The sequence below is a fragment of the Pongo abelii genome, chromosome 1, assembly GCF_028885655.2.
Source record: "Pongo abelii isolate AG06213 chromosome 1, NHGRI_mPonAbe1-v2.0_pri, whole genome shotgun sequence".
Taxonomy (NCBI): domain Eukaryota; kingdom Metazoa; phylum Chordata; class Mammalia; order Primates; family Hominidae; genus Pongo; species Pongo abelii.
The window spans coordinates 221,949,903-221,972,647 of NC_071985.2; the positions used below are offsets into that span (position 1 = coordinate 221,949,903).

At 42.3% G+C, this 22,745-nt stretch overlaps 1 protein-coding gene across 6 annotated transcripts in view; it reads right to left on the reverse strand.

Moving 5' to 3' along the window:
- VPS13D (vacuolar protein sorting 13 homolog D) overlaps window positions 1-22,745 on the reverse strand; it is a 282,625-nt gene that overhangs the window by 247,140 nt on the left and 12,740 nt on the right. For all 6 annotated transcript variants that reach the window (XM_024252889.2, XM_024252903.2, XM_024252907.3 and 3 more), the window contains exons 3-13: window positions 21,843-21,920; window positions 20,051-20,241; window positions 19,870-19,950; window positions 15,087-15,203; window positions 10,836-10,940; window positions 8,158-8,328; window positions 7,569-7,669; window positions 6,552-6,720; window positions 3,909-4,010; window positions 3,554-3,755; window positions 2,624-2,803 (exon numbers count right to left, since the gene is read on the reverse strand). In XM_024252889.2, the coding sequence (XP_024108657.2) occupies window positions 2,624-2,803; window positions 3,554-3,755; window positions 3,909-4,010; window positions 6,552-6,720; window positions 7,569-7,669; window positions 8,158-8,328; window positions 10,836-10,940; window positions 15,087-15,203; window positions 19,870-19,950; window positions 20,051-20,241; window positions 21,843-21,920 (1,497 nt within the window). The remainder of the gene's footprint in view (window positions 1-2,623; window positions 2,804-3,553; window positions 3,756-3,908; window positions 4,011-6,551; window positions 6,721-7,568; window positions 7,670-8,157; window positions 8,329-10,835; window positions 10,941-15,086; window positions 15,204-19,869; window positions 19,951-20,050; window positions 20,242-21,842; window positions 21,921-22,745) is intronic.

Genomic DNA, 22,745 nt, shown 5'->3' on the forward strand with positions numbered 1-22,745 from the left:
CTTCACCTTGCACTTTTATGTTATGGAGATGGCTTCTTTCCTTCAAACTCATGAACCAACCTCTGCTAGCTTCAAACTTTTCTTCTGCAGTTTTCTCACCTCTTTCAGCCTTCCCGGAACAGAAATGAGTTAAGGCCTTGCTGTGCATTAGACTTTGGCTTAAGGAAAGGCTGTGGCTGCTTTGATCTTCTATCCAGATCATTCAAACTTTCTCCATTGCAACAGTAAGGCTGTTTTGCTTTCTGATCATTCATGTGTTCGCTGAAGTAGCACTTTCATTAATAATTTCCTTCCAGAACTTTTCCTTTGCATTCACAATTTGGCTAACCGTTTGGCACAAGTGGCCTAGCTTTTGGCCTATCTCAGCTTTCGACATGTCTTCCTCACTAAGCTTAATCACGTTTAGCTTTTGATTTAAAGTGAGAGACATGTGACTCTTCCTTTCACCTGAACATTTAGAAGCCACTGTAGGGTTATTAATTAGCCCAATTTCAACATTGTGTCTCAGGTAATAGGGAGGCCCCAGGAGAGGAAAAGAGACAAGGAAATGGCCAGTTGGTGGAACAGTTGGAACATACACAATATTGACTAAGTTACCATCTTCTGTGGGCATGATTCATGGCACTCCAAAACAAATACAATAATAACATTACAAATCGGTGATTACAGATCACCATAACAGACAAAATAATAATAGAAAAGTTTGAAATATTGGGCAAATTACCAAAATGTAACACAGAGACACAAAGTGAGCACATGCTGTAGGAAAAATGGCACCTATAGACTTTCTCATTTTTAAACCCTCAATTTGTAAAAAATGCAGTGTCTATGAAGTGCAGTAAGGCAAAGTGCAATAAAATGAAGTGTGCCTGTATCTATCCAGCTACCTAAACATACAAACACCATTAGAAGTTTCCTAGCAGAAGGAATTTTAAATAGTGCCTTTTCAATTCAGTTCAAGTAATCTGCTAGTTAATACTAAGTTTATGACAGCTCAATTTTCTACATTATGAAGTCAAACAAACTGGCTTTTTAAAAAAAAAATCATTTGTCCTTCTTCAGCTACTCAGGAATCTCAAATAAGTTGCTGTTTTATGGACTGAAATAAAAATATTTGTGAGATGTCCAAACCAACATCTGAATACTTATTTATACACCTTTAATTCAAAGTCACAAAAAGAATGCAAATACTGTCAAGTCAATCCTCATTATTCACAGATTCCATATTTGCACATTTGTTTACTCACTAAAATTTGTAATTCCAAAATTAATCCTCAAGGCACTCTTGTCATTCAGACACTCACAGAGCAGAAAAAAATTCAAGCCGCCTGATATGCACATTCCCACCTGAGTTCAAACAAGGCAATGCTCTGCCTCCTCGTTTCCGCTCTCACACTGTGAACAAGCATCCCTCCCATGGTCTTCTATTTGGCGCCATGTTTTTCATGTTTCTGTGCTTTTTGTTTGTGGTTTCACTGTTTAAAACAAGCCCCTAGTGCTAAAACGCTGCCTAGTGGTCCTAAGTGCAAGAAGACTGTGATGTGCATTACAAAAAAAAATGAGTATTAGAGAAACTTCATTCAGGCATGAGGCATAGCGCTATAGGCCATGAGTTCAATGTTAATAAATCAGTAACACAATGCTCCTCGACTTAGGATGGAGTTATGATAAACCCACCATAAGTTGAAAATATCATAAGGTCAGCTGGGCGCAATGGCTCAGGCCTGTAATCCCGGCACTTTGGCAACCAGAGGAGGACGGATTGCTTGAGGTCAGGAGTTCAAAACCAGCCTGGCCAACGTGGCAATACCTTGTCTCCACTAAAAATACAAAAATTAGCTGGGCATGGTGGCGCGCGCCTGTAGTCACAGCTACTCAGGAGGCTGAGGCAGGAAAATCGCTTGAACCCAAGAGGCAGAGGTTGCAGTGAGCCAAGATCATGCCACTGCACTCCAGCCTAGGCGACAGAGCAAGACTCTGTCTCAAAAAAAAAAAAAAGGAAGAAAATATAGTAAGTCAAAAATGCATTTCATATACCTAACATACTGGACATCACAGCTTGGCCTAGCCCACCTTAAAAGTGCTCAGAATACTTACATTAGCCTAAAGGTAGGCAAAATCATCTGGCACACAGTCCACTGTAGACTATTAGCTGCTTACCTCATGATCGCATGGCTGACTGGGGCTGTGGCTCACTGTTGCTGCCCAGCATCTTCAGAGAATATCATACTACCTATCTCTAGCCCAGGAAAAGATCAAAATTCAAAATCCGAAGTATGACTTCTACTGAATGTGTAGAACTTTTGTGCCACTTGTAAAGTTGAAAAATCCAAAGTCAAACTATCCTAAGTCAAGGACTGTCTGTGTATCTATATTAAATGTCTTTAAATACAGACACACATTTTAAAAATTAAGGTTAGGTACTGATCAGTTGATGAATGTTATGACCAGAGGTTCACATGAACCTAACCCAGTATTTCCCCTAAGAGCAATGGTTCCACATTAGCTAATACAGTTTTCGCACTGACTTTCTAGACTATCACCACAGCAAATAATGAGAATCGCCTGGACGTTGGCCCACAGAGAGACAACAGTGGCAGGTAGTTTCTTGGGGGCAGTGTACCTGAAAACTCGAGCTGCATGAAAGCACTTTCATTCATTTGAGGAGTTCCTTGCTCCTTGTGTAACAGAGTCACTGTACCTCGCTGCAACTGCAAATTCAGTTTGGCAAAGACATGATCTCGCTTTGTATACGTGTTCATACACGAGGCATCTGCAGTGGGGTCAAAAAACTCCTCGGTGCCTAAATGGTAAGGGAGAAAAGACTGTAAGAAAAAACGTGGAAGAATAAAAAAGCACCAGCAAGCAGACTGATCACAGTTACGATGATGTTATTTAACTATTTTTCCCTTTGTTAAGGAAGAACTCCAAAGTCATGGGTGACTATGTTATAATATTTCTTAATGTAAAACAACCCTAACTGTTTTTTAAGCGATCTTATCAACTTATTATCAAACCAGGGAGGATAAGATTCATGATAAGGGATGGTATAAAGCAGTGCTGCCCAGCATGGTGAAATGGTCCACATCTGCGATGTCCAGTACAGTGGCCACTAACCACATGTGGCTACTGAGCACTAGGAGCACACGTGGCTAATGTGCTAGTGCAATTAAGAAATTAAATTTTTACTTGTATTCAATTTGAATTAAATTTTAGTAGCCATTTGTGCCTATGGCTAGATATTGGCCACTGCAGGTTTAAGAGAGGCTCTAGACTGGCATTCAAACTTCAGAGTTTAAAATTGTTGAACTTGTTCAAATTTAGTTCTTTTACACCCTCCGCCTCTCAGCTCTTTCTGAAACTGCATTAATATGCACATTTAGTCACGGAGTTACAAATGGAGTATCTCCCAACATATTTCTTCTCTCAGCCTCTATGAACATAAACTGTTTTTCAAATATCTACTTTTGTTAAATTTGAAAAATACCACAAGCTGTTGCACAAATAACAGACGAATTTGTTTGAACCAAGTGAAGGCCAGCTCCCACCGTACCCAGGATCTCTTCAGGAATCCACTGCTCCTGTTGCTCTGCTGACAGTCCCTCAACCACATTTCCTTCTGGGGTCTGCTGCCCGTACCAGCCACCCCATCCAGGAAACCAGGACTGGAGATACTGCAGCATCCCGCTGCCTCCACCAGGTTCTGGGGCTCCCGGACAGGCTCCTGGAGAATCAAACTGAGGCTCCCGCAGACTCTGTGTCAATCACAAAGGAGCAGAGATGAGTACTCAAAGATAAAAGCAAGCTGTGATATGCTGCTGTTTCCCCACAGGAGCATAAGCACAACAAAACTGTAGCACTCAGGGTGTGCTGGGTCTGAACAGATCCTCTTGTAGAGAATTTCTTACCTCTGCTAGTTCTTCTTGTTTGTGAAATCGATCATGAACCAGTTCACGCAAAATCTTCAATTCCTCAAAGCTCTGTTCCTCTTCAATCCGACACATTTCCTCCTGTTTGGGTGAAAACAAAAGCAAATAAACAAAAACAAACGTCGTAGATCCAGAGATACTGGACACCCTCACAAGCCACTAAAAGTACAGCACAGGAACCTCTCTGGTCCCCTGCATTTCCACTGAAGGCCAAGAAACAAGATAAATAGTTCCATGATTGCTGTTTCTGGCTTAAGTAGCTTTTCCATATAATCCAGTAGATGTTATTTGGTCTTAAAAACATCACTAACAATTCTCCAGAAAATGAGCTCTATGAAAGAAGGGAGGAAAAAAAATCACTAACAAGTTTCATGATACCTGAGATGAATGGTGAATGGAGAGGGAGCGAAGAACAGCAGTACTCAATTTTAAGAGTCACTAAAGTGTGGCCGGGTGCGGTGGCTCACGCCTGTAATCCCAGCACTTTGGGAGGCTGAGATGGGCGGATCACGAGGTCAGGAGATTGAGACCATCCTGGCTAACACGGTGAAACCCCGTCTCTACTAAAAATACAAAAAATTAGCCAGGCGTGGTGGCAGGCGCCTGTAGTCGCAGCTACTCAGGAGGCTGAGGCAGGAGAATGACGTGAACCCAGGAGGCGGAGCCTGCAGTGAGCCGAGATGGCGCCACTGCACTCCAGCCTGGGCAACAGAGCAAGACTCCATCTCAAAAAAAAAAAAAAAAAAGAGTCACTAAAGCGTATGGACTGTTGCAGCACCCACGCTTTGCACAGCACTGACCCCATTTACAAAGGGCTTCCACATGCATTAGCTCAGATGAGCAGTAAGCAGCCTAGTTATCGCTCTTCCTGAAACCCAGGACCAAGTTTCCACAGGAAGTGTGCAGGCCCCAGCTCTTTTACACTTCATGTAGGCAATTAGCAAGAACGTGGTCATTTTCACTTGTTTCACACTAGTTAGGAAAGAACCATGATACCCAGCTACATTTTTTAAAAGCGGAATTAGCTGTCCTGAACTGCTTCTTACACCGTAACATTAAGAAAAAAGATTTTACGTCTTTACTTGCTCATCTCAGTTGTAAATGAGATTTCCTCTCCCTCCATGTCTTTGTGCGTGCCTTTAAGAAAATCATCCAAGGGCTGGGCGCAGTGGCTCAGGTCTGTAATCCTAGCACTTTGGGAGGCCAAAGCGGGCAAATTACTTGAGCCCAGGAGTTCCAGAACAGCCTGGGTAACATAGCAAAACCCTGTCTCTATAAATGATACAAAAATTAGCCGGGCATGGTGACGTGCAGCTACTCAGGAGGCTGAGGTGGGAGGATCCCTTGAACCGAGGTTGCAGTTAGCCAAGATTGCACCACTGCACTCCAGCATGGATGACAGGAGATCTTGTCTCAAAAAAAAAAAAAAAAAAAGAGTAGGCTGGGGGTGGTGAAGGCTGAGGCAGGTGGATCACTTGAGCTCAGGAGTTCAAGACCAGCCTGGGCAGAAGGATGAAACCCATCTCCACAAAAATTAAAAAATTAGACAGTTGTGATGCGGGCCTGTAGTCCCAGCTATTTGGAAGGCTGAGTTGGGAGAACGGCTTGAGCCCGGGGGGACGGAGGTTGCAGTGACCATGATCACGCCACTGTATTCCAGCCTAGGCAATAGAGCCAGACCTTGTCACACAAAAAAAAAGAAGAAAAGAAAAGAAAATCATCCAAAATGTCTGGTTTATTTTATCCTTCTCATAAGGTTCCTGTATCAGACATTGATGATAAAAGCATTAGCAAAGTGAGTGGGCCACAGCCTCAGGGTGCCGGCAGGAGAGGCACTAACCACTAGGGATTCAGCATTGCCCTCAGTGACCACACAGCAGGTGCTCAAGGAAAAAGTATTCCTTTGTGCTTGGAAGAGTCTACTAAACAAGTGCTTAGTTAAGGGGCAGTACCTGAGCCAAAATCTCAGACACAGTCTAAGCTGCTACTGCAAAAATTGATGCTCACAAAACTGAAACAAAACAAGAAGGAAAGCAATCCCCAATACCTTCCCCCAAAAGAGAGCAGTCAGACAGCTAGAGAAGGGGTGGGGTCCTGTGCCAGGGCTCCAGGAGGGGGCATTCCAAGGGCCTTTAGCCCTACTATTAACTAAAACATGAGCTTGCCTTCACCACATACTTCACCCTTTTCTGCCTAGCCTCTACCACCTAAATATCCAAGGTCAATCAAGTCCACTGGGATTAAGAAAACGTAGGCCAAAGTTCACAGAGATTACAGACTTTGAAGTAAGAGAATTAGGACTGGGATTGGGCTTTGAAGAGAGGCGGGTGACTGTATGAAACAGTCTCTCGAGCTGGGGGACAGGGGTGTGGGCACAAAGGCATAGCAGGACCACGGTGTCTTTTCTTCCTCCTACCCCACAGCCGGGCTCTCTTAGGGCAGCAGAGGGTGGAGGATGCTCCTGGCTTACTTCTCACTCTGCTAAGACCAACTCTATCCTATAAAATTTAGCCCCTTTGGCACTGGACTTTATTACTTCACAGATCCCATTTTCTTTAGTCTTTGAGAGAACATTCTTATCTTCTGAATAAGACAAGAAACACAAGACCACAGTCCACTTACCTTGTCATCTGTGGACAGCAGGCCTCCTTTTAACTTGTTGAAATATTTGTCAGTGTAAGATACAGCATCACGAGCGCGGTGCAACATAAAGTCCCAGGTGCAACGTTTCCTCTGCTCTCTGATCTCATACAAGTTAGCATTCAAAGCAAAATACCACCATTCCCGGCAGCTGAAATAGTCCATAACAATGTAATCACTTCTTACAACAAAAGCAACGAAAAGGCTACCAATCCAGGACAATCCACATGACCCCACTCCTCTCCTGAGACATCTTTTCTCTTGTCAGCCACCAGTTTATATATTAAGCTCATCTTAATATTAAACCCACTAGACGGAGAAGGCAAATCTGCCAAAGAACATCAAATAATAGATCCCCAATTTATATATCAATAACACAGTTCTCAATTGGTTTGAATTATAATATCCATCCCCTCTACTGACAGAATATCGAAGGCTGACTGTAAGGTAAATACTGTCTTAAGATAATGACCAAGGATTTGACTACTAAAGATTTTTAACTGAATACTTCTAACTAAAGATATGGAAATACATAGGATCTTTAAAAAGTTTTATTATATCAGACTGGTCAAGTTTATCACTGCAACATGAAAACATGATTTAGTTTTGCTATGGAGGCTGCAAAGAGTACTACATAAATGTTGACCAAACAACCTGGGAGAAAAAACACAGGGAAGTAGGTTCAAAGAATATTTAAAGTATTTATAATACACACCAGATCCCACCAGAGCAACATCAGTCTACTTGCTAAATGAGACTGAGAGGATCCTCTGAATTTTACTACACTCAGTCTTAGAGTAAGCCAATGACACCAAATAAATATACAGAAAGAATATCAATGATGATAAACAATGGGAATGGCATTCCAAGCACCAGAAAAATCAATTGTACTTTTATCTCCAAACATGGGTAAAGGACAGTGAGGCATATTTCTGATCTATGTACATAGCAAGAACAGGCTCTAAAATGTGTTTCATGACCACACTGAGAAGCCCTTACTTCTTAGATATCGCCACCTTGGGTTTCCACCTTCGGAACTTCACCCGCCTCTCCTTTCGTTCCAGCTCCTTGAGGAATTCCATGATTTGCCGGTACTGCAGCTTTTTATTAGAGGTTAAGAGATACTAGGTTAGAATAGGTTTGTTTGTTTTACTCAGTTAAGACCTATGTCTAACAAGAACAATTCACATTAGTTGATCCACTGAATTGAAACCCAGTGCAAACTGAAAGACCAAAATATCAGCATCAAGTGGCATGTTTCTCTGAACCCTGACAGTTAAGCCTATACATTACCGTATCTCTTGTATTTTTTGTTCAGCTCTTAAAAATACCAAAACAAAACTAGCCTCCTTTCCAATCCATACCACCAACTAATTAAAACAAACAAACAAACAAAAAAAACTAATCTGAGATCAACCCAATTTAACTATGTAACAGACAGTGAACTTTACACCTAACACAACTTTAGTCTGGAGGGAAATGGTCTCACATGAACTTTCTTTCCTGCTGAGGATACGTTAATATCAAGACTTTCACCGCAGTCACCAGTTTGACAGTGAGTAGACGCCACTGAGAAGAAAGGGCATACCTGAGAGAGTTTCAAGGGAATGGTCTCCAGCTGAATATCACAATCAATACGGGGACTGTGCCGAGACCGCAGGGGCTTCTTGGAGCAGTTTCTCTTCAAAAGAGCAGATGCAAACACAGGCTCCAGGACGTAGTGATGGCTGCGACTCTCCATGCTCCTGGCCATGGCCTCCTGTGTGTCACAAGAACACCTGCTCTGCTCAGAATGGCTTTCCTTCTGGTAGTCACTCTTTTACAATGTTGGGGTTTTATGACAAACAGTGGAGCTCAGCCATAGGCTGTGTCACAGCGGCAAATGTTTTTGTCTGTTTGTTTTTATTCATTTTTATTCTTTTTATATAGGGACAGGATCTCACTATATTGCCCTGTCTGGTCTTGAACCCCAAGGCTCAAGTGCTCCTCCCACCTCACAAAGTGCTGAGATTACAGGCATGAATCACTGTGCCTGGCCAACAGCAAATGTTTTTAGGATCAAGTTACATGTTGGCATGTTATCTAATCAATAGTGTATTATATCAAAATCCAAAAACACTATAAAACTGGGTTATAAAACTCTCTAGTATTTTTAATTTGTTATTATTTATATTTCTTTTTTCTTTCTTTTTTTTTTTTTTTTTTTTTTTGAGACGAGTCTTGCTCTGTTGCCAGGCTGGAGTGCAGTGACGCAATCTCGGCTCACTGCAACCTCCGACTCCCCAGTTTAAGCAATTTTTCTACTTCTGCCTCTTGAGTAGCTGGGATTATAGGCACGCAACTCCATGCCCAGCTAATTTTTGTATTTTTAGTACAGATGGGGTTTCACCATGTTGGCCAGGATGGTCTCGATCTCCTGACCTAGTGATCCGCCCACCTCGGCCTCCCAAGTGCTGGGATTATAGGCGTGAGCCACCGCGCCCAGCCTTTATATTTCTTAGTAGGTAATACACTCACATGGTTTAAAATTTTAAAGGAAAAAGAAAGGTCAAATATTTCTTTCCTAGTCTCATCCCCCAGCTACCCACTTACCTCCTCAGAGGCAACCAACGACACCAGCTTCTTATGTCTCCCACCCAAGCCATTCTGTACATATGCAGATAAATCTGTAATTTTCTGTTTTCTTAAATAAATGCTATATATGCTGTTTTTACCTTAGTTTAACTTCATACTATATGTTAGAGACTATTACATACTCATCATAAAGATCTTTACCTTTATTATTTATAGCTGCATATTGTTTTACTGTATGGATACAGGTTCATGTAATCGAATTGAAACAAAAACCTGCCGGGCACGGTGACTCATGCCTGTAATCCCAGCACTTTATGAAGGCGAGGCAGGTGTTTCACCTGAGGTCAGGAGTTCGAGACCAGCCTGGCCAACATGGCGAAACCTCGTCTCTACTAAAAATACAAAAATTAGCCGGGCATGGTGGCATGCACCTGTAATCCCAGCTACTCGGGAGGCTGAGGCAGGAGAATCACTTGAACCCGGGAGATGGAGGTTGCAGTGAGCCAAGAACGTGCCACTGAACTCCAGCCTGGGCAAGAGAGCAAGATGCCATCTCAAAAAAAAAAAAAGAAGAAGAAGAAAACCATCATGTACAATAGTATCCAAGTGAAAGATAACCCTGGGTGGAGGGAAAAAATGAGTTATTTTCCCCCATTTCACTTAAACCATCTATAAATTATTTACAGAAGGATTAAACTGGCCAGGTGTGGTGGCTCACACCTGTAATCCCAGCACTTTGGGAGGCCAAGGCGGGTGGATCACTTGAGGTCAGGAGTTCGAGACCAGCCTGGCCTGGCCAACATGGCAAAACCCCATCTCTACTAAAAACACAAACATTAGCTGGGCATGTTGATGGGCACCAGTAAACCCAGCTATTTGGGAGGCTGAGGCAGGAGAATTGCTTGCATCTGGGAGGCAAAGATCGCAGTGAGCCAAGATTGCGCCACTGCACTCCAGCCTGGGTGACAGGGCGAGACTCCATCTCAAAAAAAAAAAAAAGATTAAACTGAGATGTTTTTTAATCCTTCACAAACAATAATATATCTGATGATTTATGACTTTTTAAATATCACTTAAGGGAATGCCAGCAAAGGTGAAGTTTAAACGTAAATGTGGTAAGAAAGCTCCTCTTTGAGATTCAGTCCTGGTGCTCTGTTCATTTAAAATCTGGATGCCTAGGCCGGATGTGGGGGTTCATGCCTATAATCCCAGCACTTCGGGAGGCCAAAGCAGGAGGACTGCTTGAGCACAAGAGTTTGAGACCAGCATGGACAACAGAGTGAGACCCCATCTCTACAAAAATAAATAAATAAATGATGGAAAAAATCTAGATGCGTAACTATGTTACATGCACATGCAAACAGTGGAATACTAAGCAGTAGTCGGAGCAACGAATTGGAAGTACAAACAGCAACATCTTAAAAACACAGCTTTAACTGAATAAAATAAACCAAAGAAACCTATAGTCTAGTATAAATTTAAAACATACATAAAACAAAGCACTATATATTGTTCAAAGTCACATACATAGCAGGTACCTCAAGCAAACACACTTGAGAGTGAATGGCTTTAGAGGAACAGTGGGTGGGAATGGGAATCAGAGATGCAAGAGACAAAAGCCTCCATGGCAGTGACCCTACGCCGCTTCCCTTCCACGCTGTCTTGCAACAAATCTCCCTGCCAAAATCGTACCTGTAACTCCATCTGAGGCAAATCCCCCAGTAAAGTGCAATCGACATCCCAATAGATGCTAAATTCTGCTACATCTAATTGCTTTTTCCGCATTAGTTTCTGTACCTGAGGTAAAAAAGACAAAGAAGAAAATAGGATGACTGTCTTTATTCGTGAATGTCATTCATTCAACAAACCATTTGTAAAGAATCATGTGTCAGGTACTTTGCAAGGTGCTGTGGACATATAACTCAATTAAAACATGCTTCTACTCTTACAGAGTTCAAAATCTAGCTAACTGGGGACACAAACAGGCAAATACATCATTTTAATGACACAGAGGGAAGCAGAAGAAGAATCTATACGATGCTATGAGCAAACAAGAAAATGTCACTGTGCAGATGAGTGTCGAAAGATGTACAAGTTTCAGGCAAATGGTTGGGTAGGAGGAAAGGGCTGGGTCAACCATACAGTCCTCCATCAGTATCGGCAGGGAGTTGGTTCCAGGAACCCCAAAGATACAAAAATCTGCAAATGCTCAAGTCTCTTAAAATGGCATAGTATTTGCATATAACCTACCCATATATCCTCCCTGTACACTTTAAATCATCTCTAGATTACTTATAATACCTAATACAACATAAATGCTATGTAAATCATTGTTATACTGAATTTTTTTCTTTTTTTTTGAGATGAAGTTTCGCTCTTATTGCCCAGGCTGGAGTACAACAGCACGATCTCAGCTCACTGCAACCCCCACCTCCCAGGTTCAAGTGATTCTCCTGCCTCGGCCTCCCAAATAGCTGGGATTACAGGCATGCACCACCACGCCCGGCTAATTTTGTATTTTTAGTAGAGACAGGGCTTTTCCATGTTGGTCAGGCTGGTCTCGAACTCCTGACCTCAGGTGATCCACCTGCCTCGGCCTCCCAAAGTGCTGGGATTACAGGCGTGAGCCACCACACCCAGTCCTGAATTTTTTTTTATATTATTTTTTGTTTTCTTTTTCTTTTTTTTTTTTTTTTTTTTTTAGGGGGAGGTGGAATATTTTCTTCTCTTGCTTTTTTTTTTTTTTTTTTGGAGACAGAATCTCGCTCTGTCACCCAGGCTGGAGTGCAGTGACATGATCTCAACTCACTGCAACCTTCACCTCCCAGGTGCAAGAGATTCTCCTGCCTCAGCCTCCCAAGTAGCTGGGACTACAGGTGTACGCCACCATGCCCGGCTAATTTTTTTATTTTTAATAGAGATGGGATTTCATCATGCTTCCCAGACTGGTCTTGAACTCCTGAACTCAGGCGATCTGACCGCCTCGGCCTCCCAAAGTGCTGGGATTACAGGCGTGAGCCACCGCACCCAGCCAGCGGGGGAGTATTTTCAATCCTCTGTTGGTGGAATCCATGGATATGGAACCTGAGGATATGGAAGGGCGACCGTACAAAAGGCCTGATATCTTCAGGGAACAGTGAGTCTGTCTGTATAACTGGAACACTGGATGTGTGCAATGGGGGCAGTATTGGTACATGTGGATGAATACATATTTGGGATGAGGAGTTAGCTAAGAGTTGAGAAAAGTAGCTTGGAATGTTACTAGATACACTAGGTTGAATAGTGTCTTCCCTTCCCAAAAAAAAAGTCATAACCACGCAGAAGCGTGTATGTAACCTTATTCGAAAATTAGGTCTTTGCAGATGTAATCAAATTAAGAGGTCATACTGGTTTAGTGGAGACTCTAATCTAACGAGTATTGTCCTTACAAGAAGAAAAAGGACACAAGGAGAAGGCCACATGAAGACAGAGGCAGAGGCTGCGTGAAGCACCTGCAAGCTGAGCCATCTCAATGACCGCCAGCAGCCACTAGACAAGGAGAGACGCATGGGACGGTTTCTCCCTCAGAGCCTCCAGAAGGGACTGATCAGCCACAACCCCTTGACTTCAGACTTCTCGTCTAGAGAATAAATTTATGTTGCTTTAAGCCATCTGGTTTTTGGCAATGTGTTAGGGCTGCCCTGGTTATCAAATCCATTACGAAAAGAAGTTTATGCCATGCTAAGGTGTTTGGACTTCAGGCCTTAAGTGATGCGGAGCTGCTGAACGTTTTGATGCAGGCAGATACCACAATCAGGTATGTTTCAGAAAAAGAAGTCTGGTGACAGTGTAAAGTAGGGCTTTCCCTTCAGTGTGCCAGGAAAAAAAAAAGTTATGAGTGTCTCAAGTACGAGCCAGTGTATGGGACCAAGTTACATCTTAGAAACGTGGTTACTCTGAGCTGGCCAATTCCAGCCCCAAGCAGCCATAGCCATTTGCCCCGGTGTACTGTACAAATACTATCTTTTTACTGTGTGGGTCCTGACATGGAAAACACTGGAAAGCATTGGTACAGGACAAATGGAAAGACCCTGGAGAGCACAGAACAGGGAATTTCATTAGTCGAGGTAAAACCTGACAGCATCCTGCAAGGTGACGGTCATATGAGGATGGACAGGAAGAGCTATGTTTGAGATGCTTTGTCAGAAAAAGTAGCACGACACTGTGAATAACTAGATATGGAAACTGAAGCATAAGAAGTGAAAGAAGGAGCGCACAGCTTCTAGAGATCAGTGTGGCAGGCAGGAGCACAGGGTGAGGAGCAGGGATGGCACACTCTTCCAGAAAGGGCCAGAGAGTCAACAGCTTAGGCTCTGCAGGCCATGCAGTCTCTGCTGCAACTACAGTACTCCACCGTGGACAACACTAATGAGCATGGCTGGGATCTAATAAACCTTTATTTACAAAAACAGGTGGGGAGCCAGACTTGGCCACCGGCCAGTTTGCCAAGCCCTAACTTAGAGCTGGTCCACCTGGGTTCAAGACCTGGCTCCACTTTTCACTCTGCCTCTTGTGCCGTAGTGTCCTCAGTAGGGTTATTAGGATAACAGCAGTGGTGAAAATCAAGGAGAATTAAATGAGTTAAATCATGGAAAGTGCTAAGAACAGTGCCTGTCATATAAAAGGGCTCAAAACTGTTATTGTTTTGACATTCAATATTGTTTTTACATTCAATAACACGTTAGGGAATACAGAAAAATACTTCGTTTAGGGGACAAAATGGGCAGATGGAATACACAGGATCATTCTGTGTATGACAAGCTGTGGTATACATGAAATATATTTGGTCTTTGTCCCTGGTTCCTTGCACAGAATTCCTAAAACCATTGGAAGTTCCTGACAGGAGTGTCATTGTTGTTCATAAAGAGCCTCATGATCACACCCCAGTATATGCTAATTAAGTGACTTTTGATGGGGTCCCTAGACAGCCTCAAGATGGGGCTCATGACAGCAAGATCAAGTAATTAGAGGGTTGGGCCTTTCAGTGCCACTCACTGACCTCTGGGTGATGGGGCTGGAGATTAAGCTGCATGAAAACTTTTAACCATGAGATCTGCTGAGCTTCCAGGTTGCTGAACACTGGAGGGGGGTGTGGCCCTCTTTATCTAGATATTCATCTGTATCCTCACAACACCCTTTATTATAAGCCAGCAAATGTAAGTAAAGTGTTTCCCTGAGTTCTGTGAGCCATCCTAGCAAATTACCAAACCTGAGGAGAGGAATTGTGGGAACTCCAACTTCTAGTCAGAAGCACGGGTCACAACCTGGGCCTTGTGACTGGCATCTGAAGTGGGAGGCAGTCCTATGGGACTAAGCCCTTACCCAGCGGGGTCTGCAGTAACCCATTAGTGTCAGAATTGACTTGAACTATAGGACACCGAGTTGATATGTGGAGAACTGCTTGGTGTGTGGGGGAAAACCCTCACACATCTGGTGTCAAAAATGTTGTTTTTTTGTGTAGAGTGTGAAGAAACAGAGTGTTCCGAGACAAGTAGTAGTTTAAGAAAACCATGAATATGAAGGTCAAAGGGTGGAGAATGGAGTTCAAGATGTGGAAGCCATCATCAAATATTCCCAGGTGGTAGCTACAACTATGAAACAGAGTGAGTTTACCCAGGGAGTGTACATAACATGAGAAGAAAATAAAAAATAAAATCCTTTCTGCCCCTCAGTTTCTTCGCCTATAAAATGAAAGTGATACAACCAAAGGTCAGAGAAAATTACCTGTTTCCCTATTTCAGCAAATTTGATTTGTTGCAAATACACAAGAGACACCCATGCCTATCACAGAAGGCAATGGAAAAGAATGTGATTCATTTACATAACACAAAATGGCAAAAGGCAGAGCCCCAAATTCCTAGAGCATGGCTTTCTTCCTGCTTTGTCATCACATTTCATACTCACAGGCTCATTCACAGCATTTTGCATGGACACATTCTTAATACAGATGCCAAACGCAAAAGGATGGGAGGGATTGGTGACACCATCTTCAAAGCGTAAATGGACATCTTGAATTTTTAACTGCAAAGAGAAAAAAGAAAAAGCAGCTGATGCACCTGTAGAATAGTGTTCCAAAGAAAAGAAAAAAGAAAAAGCATTTAGATAACTGCTGTAGGTGAAATACTATAGTTAGGGGTCAAACTGCCCTTGAGCCCTTGAGCCACTAAAGGAAACCACAGCAGGCACTTTATACAAACACATCACACACATATCCAGTATCCTATAAGTTCCTAAGGGAGTTATAATAACTCTCTTGTTATGTTATGTTATAATATGTTATATTATGTTATGTTATATTATGTTATAATAACTCTCTTGAATGTTACTTTGTGATTCGTTTTACCAAAAGAGCTCCAATACTTTCATTAAATCATTTCAGAAGACACCTTAAAAAAAGCAATTAAAGAAAGTAAAGCCATTGTATACAGACAATTGTTCCTCTTGCTCTGCTGATATCTTCATCTTGCCTCTATGTCCCCACACCTGGACCAAGGAAACCAGCAAGGCACATAAACCATGTATGTACGTATGTATATATGTATGTATGTATGTATGTATGTATGTATGTGTTTCCCCTAGCCCCTCCCTGTAAGTGGGCTACAGGAAAGGCACTCTGCTTCAATGAATTAAAAAATAATAACAGGTTGAGCACAGTGATTCATGCCTATAATCCCAGCACTCTGGGAAGCTGAGGCAGGAATATTACTTGAACCCAAGAGTTAGAGACCAGCCTAGGCAACATAGCAAGACCTCACTTCTACTAAAAATTTTTTTTCAATAGCCAGGTATGGTGGCACGAGCCTGCCGTCTCAGCTACTCAGGAGGCTGAGGCAGGATTGTTTGAGCCCACGAGATGGAGGCTGCAGTAAGGTATGATGGCGCCACTGCACTCCAGCCTAGGCAACAGAGTGAGATTATGTCTTAATAATAACAATAATAATAATAATAACAGAAAGTAAAAAGAGAATCCACAGAATGGGAGAAAGTATTTGCAAATCTGATAAGAATCTGGTATTCAGAATATATAGAGAGCTCTTATAACTCAACAATAAAAAGATAAACTGATTTGTAAAATAGGCAAAGGATGGCCAGGCACAGTGGATCATGCCTGTAATCCCAGCACTTTGGGAGGCCGAGGCAGTCGGATCACCTGAGGTCAGGAGTTTGAGACCAGACTGGCCAACATGGTGAAACCCCGTCTCTACTAAACACACAAAAAATTAGCTGGGCGTGGTGGCAGGCACCTGTAGTCCCAGCTACTCTGGAGGCTGAGGCAGGAGAATGGCATGAACCTGGGAGGCGGAGCTTGCCGTGAGCCGGGATCACGCCACTGCACTCCAGCCTGGGCAACAGAGCGACACTGTCTCAAAAAAAACAAAAACAAAAACAAAAACAAAAATACAAAAATTAGCCAGGCATGATAGCGCAGGCCTGTAATCCCAGCTACTCGTGAGGCTGAGCCAGGAGAATCGCTTGAATCTGGGAGGCGGAGGTTGCAGTGAGCCAAGATCACGCCACCACATTCCAGCCTGAGCAACAGAGGGAGACTCCGTCTAAAAAAAAAAAAAAAAAAAAAAAAATTGTGGCAAAGGACTCAAATAGACATTTCTCCCAAAAAAAGATACACAAGCGGCCAGTAAATACATGGAAAAACATTCAGTATCCTTCGCCATTAAGAAAATGCAAATCAAAATCATAGCAAGATCATCATTTCACACCCACTAGTACACAATCAATAATAAATGTTTGCTTTTTGTTTTTTTGCTTTTTTTTTTTTGCTTTTTTTTAATTTTTTTCTCTCTGTCCTGAATGGTATTAGAGAGAATGCTATCTCACCATTTCTGCAGGCTTTTTTTTTTTTTTTGAGATGGAGTCTCATTTTGTCGCCCAGGCTGGAGTGCAATGGTGTGATCTTGGCTCACTGCAACCTCCGCCTCCCGGGTTCAAGCAACTCTCCTGCCTCAGCCTCCCCACCAAGTAGCTGGGACGATAGGCACATGCCACCATGTCTAGCTAATTTTGTATTTTTAGCAGAGACAGGGTTTCACCAGGCTGGTCTCGATCTCCTGACCTCAAGCGATCCGCCTGCCTTGGCCTCCCAAAGTGCTGGGATTACAGGCGTGCCCAGCCCCATAATCAATAATAAATGTTGATGAGGATATGGAGAAACAAAATGCCCATACATTGATGGTGATATCGTAAAATAGCGCAGCCTCTTTGGAAAACAGTTTGGTAGTTCCTCAAAAAGTAAACAGAGTTACCCCATAATTCGGCAATTCTACTCTGAGATATCTATTTGAGACAACTGAAAACATGTTCACCCAAAACCCTATACACAAATGTTTACAGCAATATTATTCATAATAGCAAAAAGGAGAACCAACCCAAAGTCCAGCAACTCATGAATGAATAAACAAAATGTCATATGTCCTGAGAAACGCAAGGACTCTCAGCAAGAACATGCCATTCCAAAGAGACTTGACCAAACTTTAATATGGCTTCTGGCAGCCCGAGGCCATGTCCCTGGGGACAACACAGTCCCCTATTGAGTTCTTGCCTGGTAAAGCTCAGGACTATCAAAAGAACGTACACTTTATTCCAGCCAACACCTGACATAGGCCCCTGACCTCCCTTTCTTATAGCACATTTACTGAAAAGGGTTTATAGGTTTGCAGAGCAATTCAATTGTGACATTTCTTTGAGAGATGTATATGTACAGGTCGCATATCCCTTATCTGAAAGGCTTGGGACAAGAAGTGTTCCAGATTTCATTTTTTGGGGGGATTTTGAAATATTTGCATTATACTTAACTGGCTGAGTATCCCAAATCCAAAAATCCAAACTCCAAAATGCTCCAATGAGCATTTCCTTTGAGCATCATGTGGGCACTCAAAAAGTTTCAGACTTTGGAGGATTTCAGATTTTCAGATTTGGGATACTTGACCTGTATCTCCTACAGCTCAGGAGTGTCTTTCTTAAGGACTGGAAAGCCATTCCTTTGAAATGTAATCATCAGGAAGCATAAGGCTCAATCTCCCAGTCTGAGGGAAGATAGAATCCTAACTTTGATCACTGCCAGCAGACACAGTTAGCCTAATGACATTCACAGTGACCAACGCCTTGTAATTTTTCACTTAAGTACCCACTCACTCCACCACCCTGCACCCTCAAGCTCCCTTTAAAAGGCCCAGCTACCTCTGCACAAGTCAGCCTGGAGCTCAGCTCTTTCCTCTACTGTCAGTAGTTACAGAGTAAAATCTGTTTTTATTGCTCTGAGGTCCAGCTTTGTTTAATCTTTGACAATCCATACAACGGAATATATGATTCAGTCATAAAAAGGAATAAAGTGCTAACACATGCTACTATACAAATGACCCTTGAAAACACTATGTCAAGTGAAAATGGCCAGGCTATTGGAATGTTCATGTAATGGAATATTACATGATTCCATTTAGATGAAATGTCTAGAATAGGCAAATCTAGAAAGAAAGTAGATTAGTGACTGACAGGGTCTGAAGGCAGAGGGGAATTGGCAATGACTACTTTTTTAAATTATTATTATTTTTTTAAGATATAGGGTCTTGATCTGTTGCCCAGACTGGGGGGCAGGGGCACTATTATAGCTCACTACAGCCTTGCAGCCCAACTCCTGGGCTCAAGTCACCCTCTTGCCCCAGCCTCCCAAGTAGCTGGGATTACAGGTACATGCCATCAAGCCCAGCTTTGGCAGTGACTACCAGTTGGGATGATAAAAATATTCTGGAATTATTTAGTGGTGACCAATGCACAACCTTGTAAATATACTAAAAAACATTAAATTGTACACTTTAAAAGACTGAACTTTCTGGTATAAGAACTATATCTCAATAAAATTATTTAAACTAAGATAAAATAAAAATAATGACCAATATTTTATATATTTGTTTGTCAAAGTTACGAAAGTTACAAAACCAAAAACCTCTGACTGCAATTTTTGGGAACATGACATACATTGAACACATTTGGCCGGTGTCACACTGGCACTGCAAGAAAACTCTAGAGCTAGTAAGTATGGACAAACTCTTATAACATTCATGAAAATTAGTGGGACCCTGATCAAGTTTTTGAGGATGAAACAAAATTTAATTGAAGTAGAAAACATGGGCAAAGCCAACAGCCCCAGTCCTGTAACTCGTCAAATTGCCACCAGATACACCAGCAAGAGGTTAGGTACCTTAGTGAGCTGTTTGCAATTTCACAACTCACTACGTAATCAACTAGAGACCAGGCATCCAACCTCTCTCATTTTCCAGATGAAGAAACTGAGACCAGAGAAGTGAAGTGATTTGCCCTGAAACCATACAGTCATCAAGGCTCAAGTAACCTGGATTCTTAGGCGATAAATCCTTTAGCAAATGGGATTCCAACATTCAAAAAGAAAGTGCAGGAAGTGAAATGGAAGAGATGTGAAAACTCCTCCTCATGCCAGCTGAAGCAAGAAAACTCTATGTCTGCCACAGAGCCTAGGACTTGCTTGTCAGGTTTTCCTCTTGGCACAGCCTACAAAAGGGCAGACCTGAGCAGCCAGCCCCATCTACACCCTAGATCAGCTGAGCCCACGAGAAATGAGAAACTAAGAGGAGAAACACATTTAAACCTGAGAAATCCCTTTCACGTTGATACTTTTATAAAAGTCAGCAGGACTTACTTCAATATTCTCCACGATCCTCGTAACTACGGAGGCGGTAACTGAATACCAATAGGACTCCCCTTTCTGCTGGCGGTCATTCTACAAAGGCAAGAGTCAGAGTTAGCTCAATCTAGTGTTCTTGCTCATCTTACACGTGTCACCACAACTGCTCTTATGGCCCAAAAGATCTCTGCCTTGCCTTCCATTTCTCCTCCAGGGCTTGAAGTAGTGCTTTCTTATGTTCCCTTTCCAACAGCTTCTCCTTTTCATCATTGAAATCCTGTATTTTTTCCGGGGCTCCAATTAAGTGAAGGCTGGAGATGGAGATCACCCAAGGATCCACATGGGGGCGATAAAAGGGAATCTGAAGGGTTACTTTCCCAATGAAGCCTGGAAGGAGAAGGAAAGTCTTGTTCACTGTCTGTACACATTTTTAATTCTTTCCATTTTCAGTATTTTTACAATTTTGTTTAAGGAGCATGGATTGCTGTTACCACTTGTTTTTTTATTTAAAACAACAGGCAGCAGGCTCTTGCACATGTGAAACAAGTGTTAGGAGGCTGACATCTGTAAGAACAAGGTATAATGACTTATATAAGCTGGAAAAAGTTCGCGAAGACTTTACCACATCAACAGTAACATCCCTCCTCTAGAAACTATCTCCTTTTCCAACTGGAGTACATCTTACACTTGCTCAGGTTGTCTTTCTTCCCCAGGTCCCGCACAAGCCCATGGACACTAAACTCATTTCTTGTTCATTATTCATTGTCTGGTTGATAAGCACTAGTTGGAGTCATCAGACCTATGATATATCCAGTCTTGAACACACCCACCACAAACTGAAACATAGGTAACATGGCACTGGCCTTCTCTCAATAAAGAATTCTGATTCTTCATAAGAACCTGGGCTGATGAAAAAGCCAAACGGCTCGGTAGAATTGTGATATTTATTTCCCAAGTGCTTCCATTTCTAGCCAAGCCTCTTAGAATACAAGCTTTCTTTATATTCAATTTATAAGAGTCAAGCTATGTTGCCCAGGCTGGTCTTGAACTCCTGGCCTCAAGTGATCCTCCTGCCTCAGCCTCCCAAAGTGCTGGGATTCCAGGTGAAAGCCACCAAGCCCAGTCCAACAATGGTATTTTTAATGACAACATCAAATGATCAACTGTGTAATCCAGTAATAAATTCAGAAATTTAGCCAAGCTTGGTGGCACGCAGCTGTATTCAACTATTTCAACTAATAGTTGGGGAAGCTGAGGCAGAAGGATCTCTTTAGCCTGAGGGTTCAAAGCTGTAATGAGCTATGATAGCATCCCTGCACTCCAGCCTGGGTGACAAAGCAAGACTCTGTCATAAATAAATAAATAAAAGGAGGCCAGGTGTGGTGGCTGAGTCACCTGAGGTCAGGAGTTCAAGACCAGCCTGGCCAACAAGGTGAAACCTCGTCTCTACTAAAAATACAAAAAAATTAGCCAGGCATGGTGGTGCACACCTGTAGTGCCAGCTACTCTGGAGGCTGAGGCAGAAGAATTGCTTGAACCCGAGAGGCAAAGGTTGCAATGAGCCGAGATCGCACCACGGCACTCTGGCCTCGGTGACAGAGCAAGACTCCATCTCAAAGAAAAAAAAAAAGAAAAAGAAAAAAGGAAAGGGGAAAGAAAAGGAAACCTTGAATGTAGAACAGAGGTTCTCACACTTGAGTAAGCATAAGAATCACCTGGAGTGCTTATTAAACACTGTAGGTTCAATGACATTCCCTCAGAGATTCTGATTCAGTTGGTCTGGGGATCACCTGACCTCCCCACCACCATCACAAGGTCATCCTGATACGAGTGGCCCAAAGACCACACTTTAAGACTGGCCTAAACTCTAACATTTGCTATATCCTTCCTCTAACTGGCCAAATCGATAAAAACTCCAGGGCTCTCAGTTTTCACCTCTCAAACAATTTAAGACTCAAATTTCTTCCCCCTCCTTTAGTTCCACATACCAGCTTTGACTTCAAATGGTAATTCCAATTCTTTCAAGGCATCTTTCTTTAATGGCAAGTTTTCTAATTCAACAGCACCTAAAAATAAAAACAGCATCATGAAATATCCATTTAACAAATACAGTAGGCCACCTACTGTGTGTAAAGCATTGAAGGTTAAAGGGAAAGTTTTACATATAGAATAGGCTATGTCACGTGAAGGTTAAAGGAAAGTTTTACATCTAGAACAGGCTATATCATGTGTAGGTTAAAGGGAAAGTTTTACATCTAGAACAGGCTTATCATGTGTAGTGCTACCACCAGCCCATATGCTTCATCTAAACAAATTTCCAGGCCGTCCGCTCTAACATGTACATGAGAGCTGAAGCTTAGGTGCTGATGAAGAGTTCAGACCAAGAGTTACATTTTCCATAACAGGCCAGATAGTAAATATTTTAGGATTTATATGATGTCTGTTGCGTATTCTCCTTTTATTTTTTTTAATCAACCTTTAAAAATGCAAAAACCATTCTTAGTCTGCAGGCCAGATCTGGCCAGCTGGTCTCTTTGCTGACCCCTTGCTTAGGCTAATATTTACCAGAGGAACATCAAAATCTGACTCACCTAGGATGAAATGCAGGCTCCTGGGCCCCACCCACAGACCAACTAATTCTGGGATTGAAGCACAGAAATTTGCAGTTTCTAACAAGTTCCTTCCACCTTCAACCCCTCCCCAAAATGAGTATAGTGCAAACAGTATTCAAAAGTCTATGATCTTAATTCAAGATGGATTAAAGACTTAAACATTAGACCTAAAACCATAAAAACCCTAGAAGAAAACCTAGGCATTACCATTCAGGACATAGGCATGGGCAAGGACTTCATGTCTAAAACACCAAAAGCAATGGCAACAAAAGCCAAAAT